At 51.5% G+C, this 18,043-nt stretch overlaps 1 protein-coding gene and 1 non-coding gene across 2 annotated transcripts; one reads left to right on the top strand and one right to left on the bottom strand.

Annotated features, from left to right (window-relative positions):
- The first annotated feature begins 63 nt into the window (after positions 1-63).
- Positions 64-145, top strand: TRNAL-UAG. The gene has a single exon. It is a non-coding gene; the product is annotated as a tRNA-Leu (tRNA).
- Positions 146-3,801: 3,656 nt separating this feature from the next.
- Positions 3,802-17,830, bottom strand: SDR42E2 (short chain dehydrogenase/reductase family 42E, member 2). Its single transcript, XM_044433665.1, has 11 exons — positions 17,579-17,830; positions 17,196-17,291; positions 15,717-15,774; positions 14,052-14,170; positions 13,263-13,338; positions 11,814-11,896; positions 10,836-10,973; positions 9,341-9,406; positions 7,527-7,590; positions 5,463-5,536; positions 3,802-4,098 (listed from the first exon to the last, which is right to left on the bottom strand). The coding sequence occupies exons 1-11, from the start codon at positions 17,828-17,830 to the stop codon at positions 3,802-3,804; spliced, it is 1,323 nt and encodes a 440-aa protein (XP_044289600.1).
- Positions 17,831-18,043: the final 213 nt, after the last annotated feature.

Raw genomic sequence — 18,043 nt, forward strand, 5'->3', positions numbered from 1 at the left:
GACGACGCACAGGGAAGCTGCTGGGTCCCTTATGTAGAGTCCAGAGTCCTCTCTAAGCCGTGCGGTAGCGTGGCCGAGTGGTCTAAGGCGCTGGATTTAGGCTCCAGTCATTTCGATGGCGTGGGTTCGAATCCCACCGCTGCCAAGATACTTTTTTCCCCCCTTCCTGCCACTCGTAAATTTACATTATTTCTCCCCACTTACTCTTTGTGCATAGGGGGCTTGCTGATTTATCCAGGGAAACTCTTCAAGTCCTGCCGCCTTTCCCGACAGCAGACGGGATTCCGATAAGGGATGCAATTTTGCAAAACAAGCTCGCCCGCCCCGGGCGCGGAGGCGGCGTTAGAGGCGGCCCCACTTGGGCTGGGGGGCCCCGATCCTTGCGGAGGCCGCCTGCCCCACGACCTCGCTGAACGTGGGTCCGTGCTGAAATAAAAGCACAGGGGCCCCGAGCATCCCTGGTTCATCGGATTCCCCGTGGATGAGCCGCTTTTCGACCCACCTCCTGCCGCCCTGCACCTCGATTCTCTCCCTGAAATCAAGCCCCCGTAATCCCCTTCCACCAACAGGGGTGCCCCGAGGACGCCAGGCGTCACAAGCCGCACCCAACCTGTGCAGCACAGGTGGAAGCGCCCTTGCACGTGTGCGCGCTCTCGCTCTCCCCCCTTCGTCTCGTGAGCTTGCGCATCGCCTCTTTTCAGTGCCGGGCTCCTCTGGGGCTCAAATGGATGGAGCTGGAAATGCCAGAGAATGCTGGAGCTTTCTCGGGTTCTTCTAAAACAGGCTTTGAGCAGGAAAAAGGCTTTTGGCTAATCCACTGTGGGTGAGATCTGGGCAGGTAAGGGGACACCCAAAAGCGAAACACGTGCAAGATAAAACGGAGAGGAACTGTTGCAGTAGAACACTGTACTTAAGCACTCGGGGGCAAAACTAGCCCCATTGAATTCAATGGGACTCACTCGAACGGAAATGCTCTCCCTGGCCTGGAGTCCCAGGGGCTCCACAACCAGCCACCCGATGTAGGGATCTAGCAGAGTTCCGGGCCCATTTGGACCACAGCTCCCAATATTCCTGGCCACTGCCCATGCTTCAGCGATGCTGGGGGTGATCAGGGATCTGTCTACCCCAGCCATATATTATGCTCCCCACCCTGAAAAATAAATTCAAAGTGTATGTACAAAACTCCGATGGACAACGTTTTAGAAATCTAGGGTCATTTATGTTTCTCTTTAAAAGGAGAGCATGAAATTAAGAGCAAAATAAGAAGATCGAACACTGAGTCTATTTTTAAGGGATAAATATTCACCCCAAGGTGAGACACATTGTTCCTGGAAACCCTGCAGTCCAGGCCAATGTGCAGAGCAAAAGAGCAGGATTCTGCCTTGAGTGCAAATTCCAAAGCCCATTTCATACATACTACTTAGAGAAAGGGCATATCAGATTTTAAACTGCCGAGAACAGTATTACACTTGGGTTTAGCCAAAAACAGAGGCAGCGTTTCAGGAGTGGCTCACCATGGCTGGAGTCCTGAATCTTTCATTCGCAGCCCTGGAACTCTGGGAGGCCCCTGTCCAGCACCCCACCATCCGTGGACACTTGCTGGAGTAAAGGCCCCTGCAGATCGCTGTTGCACTGGATCCCGCTGGATGTGCCAGCTCTTGGCTGCTCTGCCAGAAACCTTTCTGTCCAAGGGCAGAAAATCTCCCTTGACATTAAATGCCTTCTTCTCCCATGGCCAGACCTCTTGTTTTACAAACAGGGTGTATTGGAAACATGTGGAAGACATTGTTTGGCAAGGAGTTAGGCCTGGTATCTCTCATTTTCCCTCATACTGCCCTTATCAAGTATGTTGAGTTCTTCGGTTACAATGGAATGTGTTTTTCTCTTTTTTTACATTCCCCTTGCCAGAAGACAGTGCTGTGTTCCAAGCATAGAGCATTCGGGAGGATCCTAGATTAATCTGGAGTTGTTTAGCTCAAAGGCCAGGTCTTGGGCATGCATAGAACGGGAGCTTGTGAGGCAGAAGCATTCAACTATAAAACCAGGGGGGTGAGAGCTTGAATTTGGGAGCTTCTACACAGATCAGGTGCCGGATGCTGTGACTGATGGCCTGGGGTCTCTCTCGCTGCCTGGCCGGGGTTCCAGGCAGCTGAAGGAGAGAAGATGTAAATCTTGCAAGGAATAAATGCTGTTTTGTTTGGCTGCAGATACTTTCATTCCTTAAATAAAGCATTACTCTTCCTTCACCTACTGGCGTCCTCATTGCCTCCAAATCCCAAAAGAACCCCTGCCTCCTGGCAGAACACAGAGGTGCCCTTGGGAAACAGCAAGGACTTTGGGACACACGTCAGCTAGCCTAAGCAAAATGTACATACTTCAGAAAAAGAGCCCAGGCAGAAAAAATTGGTAGTGGCACAAGATGACACTCCCGGGGACGGGTGGAGATGCTAGGACCAGAGGAATGAAGGAGAATTCTTGAGCCACTTCTTAAGAGAGTAACCTGACTGGGAAGGTTAGTTTAATTGTTTAGTTCAGAAGAGCAAGGGAGGGTAGACATGAGAAAGGGGCACAGAATCATGCCATGGTGTGGAGAATGTGGGCAGGGAGACATTTTCCTTCCCGCCTCCAAACACTGGACTCCTGTGAGGCTGATTGGGGGAGCTGCAGGACGGATCCAAGGAAGGACTTTTCCCCACAACACATAGACTATCAAGTTCACTTCTGTAAGATGTAGGGATGACCACCATTCTAGCTGGCTTTGAGAGAGAACTGGACAAATTCACGGAGGTGAAAACTATTTATGGCCAAGGGGTCTGCTGGTTCTAAGCTACCTCCAGAATCAGAGACTATGGGCCTATTCATGAGTTACTGGGGAAGATGGGCTGGATCTTCTCATTGTACTCATGTCTTCTGGTCAGTGGGTTGGCCACTGCATGAGCAGGACGCTGGATCAAATGGTCTGATCCAGCCAGACTTTTCTGAAGTTCTTGTAACCTTCCTGTGAGCATCTGCTAGGCCCAGGTTCAGAAGTTAGCTGAGGGGTAGCAAGAGCTTTAAGCTAGAATACGATGGCATTTTGCCTCTCCACTTTGGCCTGTGGCCCACCCACCACGGGAATGTGTCCATCAGCTTTTTCCAAAATGGAATTTGTCCCACCAGTTGAAAGAGGCTCAATGCCCATGACATATAGAATGGATTTTCCTTTCTGTGTGAACAGTTTAGAACCCTGGACAGGTTCTTAGTGTTTCCTTTGGCCCTGGAAAAGACAGACGTGGAATTTTTTTTTCCGGTGTGCATTTATTTTCAGACCATTTGCATTCCTGTGTTGAAGCTGATAAGGTATGCTAGGTGGTCCATTTTGGCAGTACACAAAAGCTATAAATGGGCTGCTGGCATTTCCTTCTTGATTTCTTCCTGGATTTCTTTCTTGGCTGGTTTCATTCGTCATTGAAACATGTGCCAGCAGGACACCTTGATGTTCCCGTAGAGCACTGTTTGTATGTAACCCCTTTTGTGTATGCATTTTTAAAGCCCCCTCTTCCAGTTTGAGGAAAAAAGGAAAAACCCAACAAATGGCCAAAGAGCCAACTGAAGCAGGGCACTCTTGGTCTAAAACAACGGCAGTGAAAGTTCCTGGAGGTGTGATTTCTGTCTGTTTGCCACTTCATAACAATTGGCGCTATCTTGTTTAACATTGCTCTTAATTTAGCTGTTTGCTTAGGCTCTTGGAGCTAAGAAATGGTGTTGGAATGCAGGTCCTGTGTGCCAAGATGGTATTCTCCCCTTTGTCTTCGTGATGGATCATAGCTGACTTATTTTTTGAAGAGACTGCATATTCTCCAAGATAACCTGGGGGATGTTTTCCCAGGTAACCTGGAGGAAGTTCACAACCACTGAGGATTTCAAAGCTAGAACAATCGCACCGATGAGGAAGACCATCAGGAAGAAGACGTTTAGCCAGAAATAATTCTTCTGGCGAGGTCTCTTTTTCAAAAGGTGCTCTATGCAGTCAGCAAATAAGTATTTCTTCGGGGCATAGCCCAGGTGAGCACGCGCCTTATCTATTTTGAAGGTATGTGTGCAAGCCACACTGTGCACCTGCAAATCAAAAACAAGAGAGGCAATGTGGTGTAGTGGTTAAGAGCATGGGACTGGGACTCAAAGGATCTGGGTTCTAGTCCCCGCTCAGCCATGGAGCCAACAGGGTGACTTTGGGCCAGTCACAGACTCTCAGCCCAACCTGCCTCACAGGGTTGTTGTTGTGGGGACAAGATGGAGGAGGAGAATGATGTAAGCTGCCTTGAGCCCTTTGTAGGAAAAAGGCAGGATATAAATCCAAAAAAATAAATAAAATAAAAAATGAAGGATCCGCCCCCCATTTTGGTAGCATTAAAAGGCATGAGACAGAGAACAAACAGATGGGATGGGGAGAAAACGGCCTGGTACATGAGCAGGTGCCCTGGCTTGCTCCCCCCGCCCTTTGCTTCTCAGATGACAAGAGTTAAGCTAGCTGAAAGACGTCTGGAGAAGAGCAGCCCCTGAACGTCCTGTTGGAAAAGGGAGTTCCTATTTCTGTTCTTGGCCATCAACCGGTAGGGCAGAAGCAAAAGCTTCCCATAGAAAGCCACGGAGGAACCTGTGATGTGAACATGATGTCTTCTCCCACCACAAAAGAAAGGACTGGCAAGAAGGACAGCACCTCCGCTGCTCCTTCTAAACCAGATCTTACTTCTCTGTCGACTTCTCTCTTCTTTTCTAAGACCTAAAGGGAAACCTTGTAGCAATGCAAAGCTTTAATGATACTTATCAAGAGGTTTGAAGCAGAATCGGACAGATTAAGGCTGCCTAATGGGAAGTCTCCACCTGGCACTGGAAAGGCCCCAGGCAAGGTTGAGCCATTTCTGAACTACTTATACGCAGCCCTGGGAATCTGTTTCATGTGACAGGTGGGGGCACGGATCCCTTGGTCAAATACCTGTCAGAGCATCTCTCCAACCCCCATCTACCTGGACACGACACTCCACCTCTGGGGCCTTCCTCTAGGTGCCGACCTATCAGGAGGCTCGGAGGATGGCAACTTGGGGGCGGGCCTTTTCTGTGGTGGCCTCTCATCTTTGGAACAACCTTTCCGCTACAGCCCACCTGGCACCAAATTGGCCATCTTTCTGGTGCCAGGATGAGACAGCCCTCTCTGGGGAGGCCTTTAAAGATCGCCATCGTCATTCAGGAGCCTGATGGGTTTGTCCTGGTGTCCGTCCGTCCATCCGTCCCTCCCTCTCTTCTCGGTAAGGCCTTTTTATTGTCTTTTCATGGTCTTTTAATTGATTGTTAAATGCTGCTTTATGTATTGTATTTTATTGTTTTTATATCCTGTTGGGAACTGCCCGGGAAGCTTTGGCTATGGATGGTAGAGAAATGTAAATCATCATCAAGCAGTAAGTAAAAACGCAGCCAGGCCTCACCTCGTACATGGTGATGAGCGGGACAAGTTCGAGAAATGGCGTTACAAGACTGACCACACTTTCCATTATGAGCGCTGTATGAAAGAAAGCAACCGTTTGAGAGCGGCATGGTGGTCCCGGGAGGAGCGTGGGAAAGCTCTGCCCTCTAGCCCAGGTGCCCTGCACAACTTGCCGGGCCAGCTGAGCTGGTGGGAGCCCAAGTCCAAAAGATCTGGAGGGCCCCAGCCTGCAGGGAGGCTGCAGCCCCCAGATTTTCAGGGCTTCTCTACGCGAGGAATTTATCCCTCATATGCATGGCCTTGGGAGCCTTCCCATTGCATGCTTCTTCCAGGGCCTCTCCCGTGTTTTCCAACCGTTTTTGCAGGGGAATTTTGTAAAGAAGAAGCGCAACATTAACTGGAACAATACAGAATGAAAGCCTCATGCAGAATCGCAGTTCCGCTCTGTTACAGCTAAACCACAGTGCTGCTGGGGGTTGGTGAACAGAATATAAGCACAGGCAGATGTTTGTGTGGAGGGAGGGAACTGATCAAAGAATGTACTTTTCTTCCTACAAGGAAAATGGAAGGAGGATGGGAGATAAAACACCGCGGGTAGAGAAACCCTCAGACGGGGGTCTTCCACAGCTCAGCTGAGAGATATTGGAGGTGCCACGCAAGCGCATCCGTGGTCCAAGCATCACACAGCTCCAGCACTGAGCTATGACCCTTTGCTGCTTGCAGGATCTTGAACTAAGCCTTAACAGTGCTTCACAAACAAACAAACAAACAAACAAAGAGTTACAACTGAGTGGCTTGCTGGTAGGTGCAGTCTTAAAGGAACGCCTGCTTCCATATTTGCCCTCCTGCCCCTTGAGATTGGTGGCAGAGGCCCTCCTCCGGAAACCTTCTGTGAAGGATATTAGGAGGGTGAGTACCTGGAGGAGGGCCTTCTCTGCGGTGGCACCCCACCTGTGGAATGTGCTTCCAGAGAGGTCTGCCTGGCGCCGTCGTTATTTGTTTTTCGGCGCCAGGCCAAGTCCTTTTTATTTAAACAATATTTTAACAACTTGTAATATCATCTATTGGTTTTAATTCTACAGCCAGGGTGAATATAGATTTTATGTATACTATTTTTATGTTTATTTATTGTATGGAAGCTGTCCCGAGGCTTATGCGAATGGGACGGCATACAAAAACTCCAAATAGAATAAATAAATATAGCTCTAAATATATAAGTCTGGGGCCTTGCAGCAGGAGGGAAAAGGGCCGGGTATGGTGTATCTTGGCAGTGGGACTCTCCTTCTGCCGAGCCCAAGCAGCCCTGCTGCAGGTCGCCGTTGCAACTCTGGAGAAGCAGCCCGTGCAAAAGGCAGGGAGGGCGACCGGACCGCAGGTGCCCAGCCACGAGGCCCCAACGACCCTGCGGTCCTGGAGGTTCCTTCTAGCAGCCACAGGATTGCTCTCCCCGCCGTTGATGCCTTGGCAGACCAAGCAAGCGTGGCTGAGCCCTGGGGTAAACACGGCCGCATGTTGAGGTGATGTGCTAATGAGTTCAGTGGCTGTCAAGGGGGACGCCGTGTTCATTCAGGGCTCTGAACTGGGCCCTGCGGACAAAGGGGCTTGCGGCACAGCGCCGTCGGCCTGGTTTGGGTGTTGCAGCATACAAAGGTTTGCCACAAAGAGGGAGGAGAGACGGCTGTCATGAGAACCCCCGGCCAGGAAGAAGAGGAGGTGGGAGAAGGGGGAAAGGCGGCGGAGAGGGCCTGGGCAGGAGCCCAGCTGACCCAGTTCCTGGCCACGGTTTGGTGTGCCTCTCGAGTGGTGAAAGCAAGGGGGGGACTCGAGTGCCAGTCCTCACTCAGCCATGGAGTTCGCTGGGTGACTCCAGGCCAATCGTGGGGCTTCCAACCCAACCCGCCTCACGGGGTCGTTGTGAGGATCAAATTGAGAGGAGGAAGAGGATTGTGACACCTGCCTTGGGGTCCTTGCAGGGAAAACAAGTTTGGTATACATCAATTAATCTACCTACCTACCTACCTACCTACCTAGCAATCAAAAATATTCAGGCAAATGAATATTTTACCTGACAGCTGAGCAAGCCAAATGGGAAGACGCATCCATGGTTTGCTGACACCCAAACCTTCGAACTGAAAGACAAATATTGGCACTGGGGTGGACAGAGAGAAAGCCAACACTTCTGCTTCTGCTGGCTGGCTGAAGACTCACAGCAGGAGAACAGAAGGAGCTGGAGCCGGTGTGGGTGTCCAAGGGTCTCCAGCCCCTTGCTAAGTGGCCAGGATCATGGGAGAGGGGCAGCCAAGAGAAGCAGCACCAGTGGTCTGTCCCCTGCTTTCTTGGGGTGGGTCTGTCCATCTGAGGCAGGTTCAAGGCCTGGGATGGGGAACTTCAGGCCTGGGGGCCCCATCTGGTCCACCAAGATCTCAGGGGTTCCCAAACCCCTTTCTACTGACCCCACCCCCTTTCCTCCAACCACTGAGCATTTACGGTCTCCTGGGTTTTGCACGGACTCCCCCCCCACCCATATCCTGTTTTGAAAGAGTGAAAGCGTGCAATGCAATGGCTTTCTTACTGGCAGAAAGAGCTGGGACTCTGGTTTCAGCCGCGCTCCGCATAGGAAGAAAGCCTCAAGAGCATTTCCAAAATCAAAGGCAGCCCTTGGGCCAAAAGACGTTCCTTCTCCCTCTCCCCCTCCTGGGGTTGGAGAGCTGGGTTTGCATGGGGACGTCGAGGGGCTTCCGATGCGAGAAGAGCCTCAGAGCGTGAATTAACTCTTTCACAGTGCACAAGTCGCTAATTATTCTGCAAGCCGGACAGTCCCGGATTGGCCGTTTTGGAGGGCACTCATTCATTCATTGGGTCTCCATAAGTTGGACGTGACCTGATGGTGCATCGTGGCACCACAATCGCATAGAGGGAATGTGTGTGTGTCCCATTCCTGTTTTCTTTCGGGATGTGAAACTCAGTTTGGGTCCTTGCCCGACCTGCATGTTGGAAGGACTGTAATAGTTACACGTCAGAACAGTTCTCGTGGCACCTTAAGGACCATTGCGGTGCAGGAGACGCTTCGGAGGACTTGAGTGCAACACTTAAGAAGGCCTTGATCCTGCATTTTGGCCATGCCAATGGACGGGCAAGGGGTTACGACCCCGCTATGCCAGCGCCCCACCAAATTCTAAAGCCCTGGGCCCTGAAGGTTTTAGAAGACAAAGGAGGTTGCACTTTGGGGTGAAGCAATTCTAAGATGGGGGCGGCTGGGAGGGGAGCCCGCTAACCTTCCAGCTTTCAACTGTGTGGTGTGTGGTTCCCCCCATATCCCGCTCTCTTCCACTGAGGACGAGCAGGGAAATTTGAGGTCTTCTCTGATCCTGTCAATCAGGAATGGGTGGCATATGGGGCTGCAGGTGGCATGAGGCCCAGTCCTGCTGTTTCCCACACTCTAACTTTTTTAAAAAGAAAGGAATCTGTCATCAGCAGCAATGCAGAGCGCCAAAAAAGCCCAATTTAACTCCTTCGCAAGCTAAATTTGGGGGTCTGCTCTCCATACCAGCTACAGATGCAGTTTTTTTCTTTTTTTTCTTTTAGAAGATTGTTTTCCAGACTGCAGCTTGTGCCGGACGGAGGTCCAGGGGACAAAATAGGCCCAGGACCTCCTGAAATCCCCCACTCCTCTGCAGAGCATTGGCACCTCCCGACATGCCCTTGGACTTGCCTGTTTTTGCCCCCAGCGTTGGCAGAGGGACAGCTGCAGAAACTCCTGCCGGCACCCAAGAGGGCTGTCTGAAAGCAAGGCCGAAAGCGGCATCCTGCCCCCATCAGTTCTCCCCGAGAAAACAAGATTGCTCCCCTCCGACCAAAGCAAAGTGCTCTTGAACTCACCAGGGGAGAGAGCCACTCAAAAAGGTTCACTTTTTCATCATCGTGGATAAAATACGCCTGCCCGCCCTGTCATAAAAGATACCAGGAAAGGGCAAATGAGAAAACCAAGCTGCGTGGGGCCGCATCGCACTTGGAATCTTTTGGCTACACCTGCAGGGAATTCCAACGGAGCCAGACGTCTCCCTGCTGCAGTTGCCCCTGTGTTGTCGAGTGGTCGCAAAAGGTTCCCCGGAAGACTTGCGTGTGGTGCAAATTCGCCCAGGGGCTGAGCGGGCCACAGCCCCCCAGTGGTGCTGGACTTCGGCTTCAACCAGCCCAGCCAGTTCAGCTCTTATACAGGGACTGGGAGGTTGTCCGAGCAACAGATTCTCTTCTGGTCGCGACAATCTGCACCGTTGAGCTCAGGAGAAGGAGCTCATGGCTGCATGACTTGGAGAAAGCGAGAGGAAGACGTTTTCCTCCGATCTCCAGGACTAGAACCACGTGGGGCAGCCCATGATTCAGGAGGGATCCCAGGAAGGGCTTCTTGACACAGTACGAAGTTAACTTATGGAACTCATTGCCACAAGAGGCAGAGGGCGTGAGAGCCTTTGTGGCACCGTGGTTCAAAGTGCGAGACTGGGACTCTGACGATCCGGGTTCTAATCCTCGCTGGGGCATGGAGCCAACCAGGTGAATCTGGGTCAGTCACAGACTCTCAGCCCAACCCACCTCACAGCGTTGCTGTCGTGGGGATAGAGATGGAGAGCAGGAGGGGGAGGAGAGTGTAAGCCGCTTTGCTTTCCTAAGAGAAAAGCAGCATATAAATCAAATAAATAAATAAGGATGGTGGCAATGGCCAACTCTGACAGCTGTACAAAGGGCTGGACAAATCCATGTGGGATAAAGCGATCAGCGGCCACTAGCCCTGGTGGCTCTAAGCCACCACCGGTATCGCAGGCAGTGTGTGCATGTGCCCTGGACGCTGGGGAGCATGGGCAGGAGGGTGCTGTCGCATTCGCACCTCACCTGAGGGTTTTCTGTGGGCGCCCTTGCTCTCCTCCTGCCTTGCGGGATGAAACACCCCGTGTGGACTGGCCTTCCCCTGCCTTCTGCCTGCAACTCCCAGAATCCCGAGTCAGTGGTTCTACTGGATGGGAAATCTGGGAGCCGTGGTCCTAATGGCAGGTTAAGAAAACGGAGGTGCCCAAGTGTATAAAATGGCCTCTCACAGAATAAAAGAGTTGGAAGGGGCCCTGAAGGCCATCTAATCCACCCCCTGCTGTTGCAGGACACCAGTTTACATCCCGCTCAGGTGGCTGCCCAGTTTCTTCTTGAATGTCTCTGGTGTGGGAGAGCCCCCCACCTCTCCAGGCAGCTGGTCCCACTGCCGTATTGCTCAGTGGAACCAGCTGCCTGGCGAGGTGGTGGGCTCTCCCACACTGCACACGCTCTGTGCAGTTGTGCCGGGATCTGGGGGAGGACAAGAAGAACCCGGGGAGCTGCAGACACTCACGGCTATGTAGTTCTTCTCTGGAGTAAGAGCTGCAGCAGCAAGGATATGTGCTTGCACAAGATTCTTGACGTGCACCCAGTTCATCAGGACATCCGAACTCCCCAGTTTGAACAAGAAGAACCCTCGCTCGATAATCAACTGTGGAGGCACATGAAACGAGACATCGCAAAGGTGGCATTAAACCACTCTGCGTCTCTGGATGGCTTACAACAGGCGGCTAAGAGGCTAGTCTTCAGTACCTCCATGCTGGCCACCTCCCCCACGGCCAACGAGGACATGCAGAATGCTAGCCCACCTTTCCTAGAGGGTTCAGGTGAACCAGACTCCTTCCTGTAACTCAGGCTGATAGATATAATCCTACCCTCAAGGCAGGATTGTCTACATGAAGCTTTTATTTTGCACTCTGTTATTCCCTACTCTTGTGCTTTTAGGTGATGTCATGACTCTCCAGGTTCACTCCTATATTTAAACAGCTCTTATGGCAATTTTTTTTTTTAAACAGCAGGGAAAATGTGGTACTATTTCTGAAAGTGAAAGAAAACACTCTCCACCACGTGTGCATGAGCACTGTTCTCCTCTGCCACAGCACCACCTAGAGGTCATGTAGGAGAAAGCTAGGAAGGGGGACCTGTGGATCTCAGTCCTGCCAGGAAAAGGAAATTAAATAGAGTGGATCAACCACCTCATGTAGAAAAGCTTTAGGACAGGGGCGGGCAACAAGTAGGTCTCCAGAGGCTTTGGACTTCAAGTCCTAGCATTCCTGACCACTGGCCATGCTGGCAGGGGCTTCTGAGAGCTGAAGTCCAAGACATCTAGAAATCTACCTTCGGCCCATGCCAGCCTCAGAAGACAAACTCTGGCCCTCTTCTCTGGGGCAGCCATTGAGGTATCCCTCCCGGAAGGTGTCTTCCTACAGCCCTATTTCCCGTGGCTGGATTGGGGTACCGAGAACAGCCATGTGCAAGCACAGATACATACAGCCAGGCGGGGCAAATGTCGTTGTTCTTCTGGCCCATAGATGCCTGGTGGGCGGAGAGCACATGTGTACAGCTTGCCACCTCCTGAGGAAGAAGACAGAGCAGGATTGGCACAGGTGTCCATGGCACAGACGTGGTTGGCTCCCAGTGATCGCACCCCCTTGCTGGGATCAAGAGTCCCTTGGGCTGACACTGCGGAGCCCTGAAGGGAGTCCACAGTGGTCCTGCTGCGGAACTGGAAGCCCAGCTCAAAAGGGAAGGTGTACCTGCACGGCAGAAGGAACCCCTGAGTGAGCAGCTCCGGAACCCTTGGGGGCCTTTCCCCATGCCCAGAGACCCTTCCATGAGCAGCCCTTCTCCCGCTGGTCCTCTGGGCTCAGTGGCAAAGCACTGTGGAATGCGGCAACGGCCACCTTTCGCTCCTTTTTCCGCCACTGTAGTATCCTATAGCAATTTGTTGTAGAAAATCAGGCATTTCGGGGGCCACTAGATATTCTGACCGGGCCGCAGCAGTGGCACATGGGACAGTGGCCGCATACAGCCGGCGAGCCACATCTTCCGAATCTCTGCCGTAACACGAGTAAAACGGCATGCTGGGAGTTGGAGGCCTTTTTCCCGACCGCTTTCTGTGCCCTTGGATGCTTTCATTCATTTATTTATTGATAACTTTTCTAGTCCGCCCCTTACTGAAGTCTCGGGGTGGCTTAGCAATGCAAAATGTAGAATAAAACACAGCGTCCTAAAAACTCAACTAACAATAAAACCCCAATTAAAACAATCAGATCTTAAAACATAGGGGAAATAAAAAGGTTTTAGCCTGGTGCCAAAAATAGTAAAGTGACGGAGTCAGGCGAACCTCTCTGTGGAGCGAATTCCACAATCGAGGCACCACCACAGAGAAGGCCCTTCTCTGGGTAGTCTCCCTTCTAATCTCCTTCAGGGAGGGCAGCCCCAGATTTGAAGGGGTGGACAGGCACATAGGCAAGGAGACGCTCCTTCAGGTAGCCAGGCCCTAAGCCGTTTAACATGTACTTGCTAAAACGACATTACACCTCAGACATGCAGGGACCACTCTGTGGATGACAGTGCGGCAGGAGGAAAGGGAAGGGTGGCCCATTTGGAGAAAATAAGCTCTGGGTTTAATTCCAGTGATTCATCTCCAGCAGGGGACCTTCGGGCACTTAGAAAGCTCCCCTCCCCTCTGTGCTCGGTCTGAGAAGGAAGCAAATGACAGACAGGTGATATTTTTCAAGTCCCCCAAAATCCAGCGGGGTAGATCGTTCATGGAGAAAGGGGAGCAGCCCCCTTCCACATATAGGAGCTGTCTGGGTGATTCACTGGAGTGGCAACTCCGTCTTTAGCTGCTTTCCTTTCCCTGATCGGTTGAAATCAATGGCAGAAGGTCCTCCTGAACTTTAAACACGATGCACCAAAGTTTAGAGAAAAGTACCTGCTAGGAAAGATCCATTGGCTGCTAGAACCATCTGTTCTGCAATAGATTTGGTTCTGGAATATTCGTTGCGGTGCTAAGAAGAAAGTGCAAAATGGAACCATTTTGATTCATTCATTAAGTTTGATGACTTGTTAGATTTTCTGAGGGAGAAGATTCCAGGCAGGTAATGCTACACCAAAAACAGGGGTTCGCAGACCCTCTGGGTCAGTAAGCGCATTTGCAATGTAAAGAGAGTGTCGTGGGCGCCCTCACAACATGATTGCCCGGCAGTGCTCGTTACCCATTCATAAAATGGCTGCTGTGCCAGCCAGTCGCAAAACACTCATTGACCAGAAGGCAAGGTTGCAGATGAAACGATAACTAACTTGCCCCAGAATCTAAGCCCGAGGTGGAAGTGAAGTACGGAACATACACCCGCTTTATTTTTTAAATAATCCGAATAAAGATAGTGCTAGAAAGCAGCTCTTCACACTTATTTATTTATTATTTATTAAAACAAGCGGTGTGGCAACCTCTCCGTCAAATTTCAAGAAATCGTGAAATACAATCAGGATTATGTGTGCGTGGAGCCTCGTGGGCAGCCGCGGGGGGGGGTGCAGGGGGGAATGGGTGCCCACGGGCACCACTTTGCAGGTGTGAAATCGCCGCAGACCTGGGCACAGAGATCAGCTCTTCCCTCCAGAAGCTCAGCCCAGTGACCAAAGCAGCCTTCCCCAATGTGGGGCCCTCCAGGTGTGCCAGACCACACCCCCCAGCCCTGCCCCAGCCAGCCCGGTGGAGAAGTACCTTGTTCAAGGGGTAATACGGCACACTCGCCTCGTCGCCGTCTAGGATGGTCTGTCCCGCAAACACCACGTTGATGCTGCTGGTGTAGATCAGCCTGGGGACGTTCCGGCGCTTGCAGACTAAGGGGAGAACAAGCATTCGAGCCAACTGCTGTGTGAGAAGGCAGGAAAAAGGCTGCAGGACGACGGCGGGTTGTGGGACTGGAATCAACCACACTGGGGAGTCTGTTTGTCATGGGACTGGAATCAACCACACTGGGGAGTCTGTGGAGCATCCGTCACAGGAGCGGGCCCTTTCCAGAGGGGCTGGGATACGAACACAGGGGGCGCTGCTGAGTCAGACCCCTGGTCCATCTAAGCCAGCACTGCCGAGGCTGACCGGCACCCATGGCTGCCACTGAGTTGGGACCCCTCTTCAACTACAGTTCCCATCCTCCCCGCCTGAGGGTGCTTTTACCCATTTGGTTATCAAAGTGACCAGTGACCCAAATTCTCTGCCGCACTTTCAAGATGTGAAACAGGCGCCACGAATAAAAGCCGGGCATAAGAAAACCGCAATAAATCAGCAGCGGATGCTTAAATTCACTCCTGCACATAAAGCCCACGGAAAACCAGGAGCAAGTAAAGGGCAGCCACCCGCAAACCTTTTTGGTGCCAGGTGGAACCCTCCTCCTCCTTCTCCAAGGCCAAAAAACAGATCTTAAAATGCCCTGGAGAAGAAGGAGGAGGGTTCCACCTGGCACCAAAAGGGTTTGCACCTCACAAAAGGGGCACCAGTCCTGAAAAGGACTCGTCTCTTGCTGCTATTCGCCCGGTCACCTTTGGCAGAGGCACCTGGAGGAGGGCCTCAGATTATGACCACAGTGTCTGGGTAGGTAAATATAAGTGGTGTAGCCCGACACACCTGGAAGGTGCAGCGGTGTTGCCAGAGGGCTGCCAGGTCGAGGGACTGAAACATGGCAGAGGCGCGGATTTGCCAAGCACTCGTGTGATTCCTTGAAAAGCACATGCTGCCTTCTCCCACTGATTAAAGTGCATCTGTGAGCAGTTTCCAAAAGCATGGATTTCTTCCTGCACCCTTTGTCGAATGTCTGCACATGGCCCAATGCATATTTCTGGGCTTGAGAATTACATTAAAGGTAAAAGGTAAAGGTTTCCCCTTGACGTTACGTCCAGTCATGCCTGACTCTCGGGGGCGGTGCTCATCTCCGTTTCCTAGCAGAGGGAGCCAGCGTTTGTACGCAGACAGTCTCTGTGGTCATGTGGCCGGCATGACTAAACACCGAAGTGCACAGAGCACTGTTACCTGCCCACCGAAGTGGTACCTTTTCATCTACTTGCATTCGCATGCTTTCGAACTGCAAGGTTGGCAGGAGCTGGGACGGAGCAACGGGAACTCACCCCGTTGTGCAGATTCAAACCGGCGACCTTTCGATCAACCAGCCCAGCAGCACAGCGGTTTAAACCACTGTGCCACCTGCATCAAGAATTACATTACAAACCTGGAAATCTACAGACCTGAACTGTAGATTTGCCTGGGTCTATATTTAGCTCAGAACGTGCAAAATAGGTAAATTCTGATCGAAACTGAAATAAGTCGTATTTCTCATGCATTCTTATCGGGGGTCACTGTCCGCCTGGGGGCATGTAAAGCTCTGCTACGCACCTTCAAGGACCACTCCGGTTCCTCCAACATTGACAGACCGAATCTGTTTCTTGTACAGCTAAAAAAAGGGCAGAAAGGGGTGGTTTCAGGTCTGCTGCTATAATAAAAGCGAAAGAACCTATCCCTTCTTAATCGTGTTTTTATTTCAACAAACAACCCCCGAAACAACACTCTGGCTGCCATACAGTAGAGGATGAGAAGGAGAAGTAGCAGCAGAAGACGCAAAGGGACTTCTGCAGTTGAGCACCTGTCAACTATGTTGGTTTCCACCTCTGGCATCTCAAGTTACATGGAACAATCACCTCTGCTGGAAACTCTGAACAGCCCCTCTGAACAATTTGAGCAAGAATTTTGGAAGAAATGGATAAAACCATCGAAGCTGCTTTGTTGCTGTGATGTGCCGTCTCTGACTTATGGTGACCCCATGAATGGAAGCTCTCCAGAACGTCCCGTCCACCACAGCCCCACTCAGCTATTCTAAGCTCAAGCCTGGGGCTGCCTTTATGGAGTCAACCCTAGTTGGTCTTTCTTTTCTTCTCCTGCCTTTGACTTGCCCTAGCATGATGCTCTTCTCCAGGGAGTCTTGCCTTCTCAATGGAAACTTCTACATGGCAACTTCTTTTTGTTCCTGGAGACTGTCAGGGCTTGGCAGCTTGGTAGGCTACGAGAATATGGTCCCCAAGTGCCAAGTCTGGAAGGGGACAAGATGCAGGCTGGAGAGAGGGGAAAGACCTTTTAGACTACCACTTGGCCACCAAATACAGGAAGAACTTGATCCATCACAAGCGGCTATTCATGAGGCACAGGGGCTATCATGTTGTGACCAGGGTTGGTGCTAAGTACTTAAATATCTGGGGCTCAGTCCCACCGAAGCAACAATGACCAGAGACCCTTGACCGTTGTGGGCCAACAGTCTTTGGTTGTCCTCCTGTGTGGACCTCCAGGTGTTTCCACACAACTGTGTGGTTATTGGCTTGCAGCATGGAGACTCATGGAGAGGGCGACACCCTCAAGTCCCTGGTGCTTTGCTGCCAGGCGTGTGCTGTTGGGCAGCCTCCCTGAAGGAGGGGTGTGGATCCTTTCCCACTGCAAGCACCGAATCCCCTCTCAGAGGAGCTTTCAGGGGCTGCTTTCTGGAGGTGGGTGGGGCCAAAGGCAAAAGGGGAGGGGCCAAAATGCCCAAATAGGACAGCCCCTTTTACGCTGACAGCACTAACTAAGCCTTAGGAGAAGCATCCATGCCCGTCAGAATGGGGGAAGGAAAGATAGGGATCCATATGTGGGAGAAAAGCGGTTGAAGCAAGGGAAGTGGGCACGACCCTCTGGGAATTCCCAGAAGGCTACATTTGGCCCCTGGGCCCCCAGATTTATGCTCCTGCAGTGGGTCCAGATCTACCATCTCCCCCCCCCCCCCGTATCTGAGCATGCGTAATGACCGATCTGATCCAAAAGGCCCGTGCTTCGAACGAGCAAACTCACTTGTTCTACCCCGGTCATTCCATACGAAGCGGCATGGATAACGCAATCGGCTCCTTCGCAGGCAGCATAGAGATCGTCATAGTTTCTCACATCAGCCTGTACGAGCATAAGCAGAAAGCTCGTGAGTCACTGGGTTTGGAGGAGGAGATTTTTTCCAAGCCACCAGCAGTGATGGAGTGGAGTTGGGGCTCACGGGAATGCAGCCTTGGGACTTCTGCTGTACGGGGATGCTCCTGCCCTCTCCGACTTTGCCTCCTCAGAACCTCCATCAGCTTTACAGACTCCAACAGATCTATTGACATTTAAACAACACAACAACATCCCAGCAACTTTTTGGTCACTTCAGAACAAGAAAGCTGATCCAAACCAGAAATGCGAAGTACCTGTATGTGCACAACTCCTTTGGGGATTTCCCAGGGTGGCTGGTTAATATCATAGAGAATGACGTGCGTTCCTGTTTTGGCAAAAGCACGGCCGAGGGTAAACCCGAAGTTTCCAGCACCTCCAGTTATCACGGTTTTATTGCTCACTTTCTGCAGGGTTTGCTTACTGGTGTCAGGTTTGGGCTCAACTGCTTTGGAGACCTGCTTAGCGTGCATATGAGATTTTCGGTCCTTTTGTGCAGCTTTCTCCATGGTGTGCCAGGGATTCTAGATAGTCCACCAGATGTTGTGCTAGCAAACTCCATCCAGGGAAGCAACAGACCAATCTTCTGATTACCTGTTTATACAGCATCAATATCAGTCAAGCTGTGACTCCAAGATGCAGAACCTGTGTCTCATGCCCAGATCTTATCCCCTTGGGGTTTCAATTTAGTCTTTCTGAATTCCTCATAGAGCCCTTCCCAT

The sequence above is a fragment of the Varanus komodoensis genome, unplaced genomic scaffold (genome assembly GCF_004798865.1).
Source record: "Varanus komodoensis strain SLA01 unplaced genomic scaffold, ASM479886v1 scaffold26, whole genome shotgun sequence".
NCBI classification, from domain to species: Eukaryota; Metazoa; Chordata; class Lepidosauria; order Squamata; family Varanidae; genus Varanus; species Varanus komodoensis.

Bases quoted from the DNA above. Each gene is read 5' to 3' on its own strand.
- SDR42E2 (XM_044433665.1), bottom strand. From the start codon at position 17,830: ATGGAGAAAGCTGCACAAAAGGACCGAAAATCTCATATGCACGCTAAG. The intron at 11,897-13,262 runs GTACTTTTCTCT...CTTCTTCCTCAG, and splicing joins CAATGGATCTTTCCTAGCAG to GAGGTGGCAAGCTGTACACA. The intron at 5,537-7,526 runs GTAAAATATTCA...TCTTTCATACAG, and splicing joins TTGGCTTGCTCAGCTGTCAG to CGCTCATAATGGAAAGTGTG.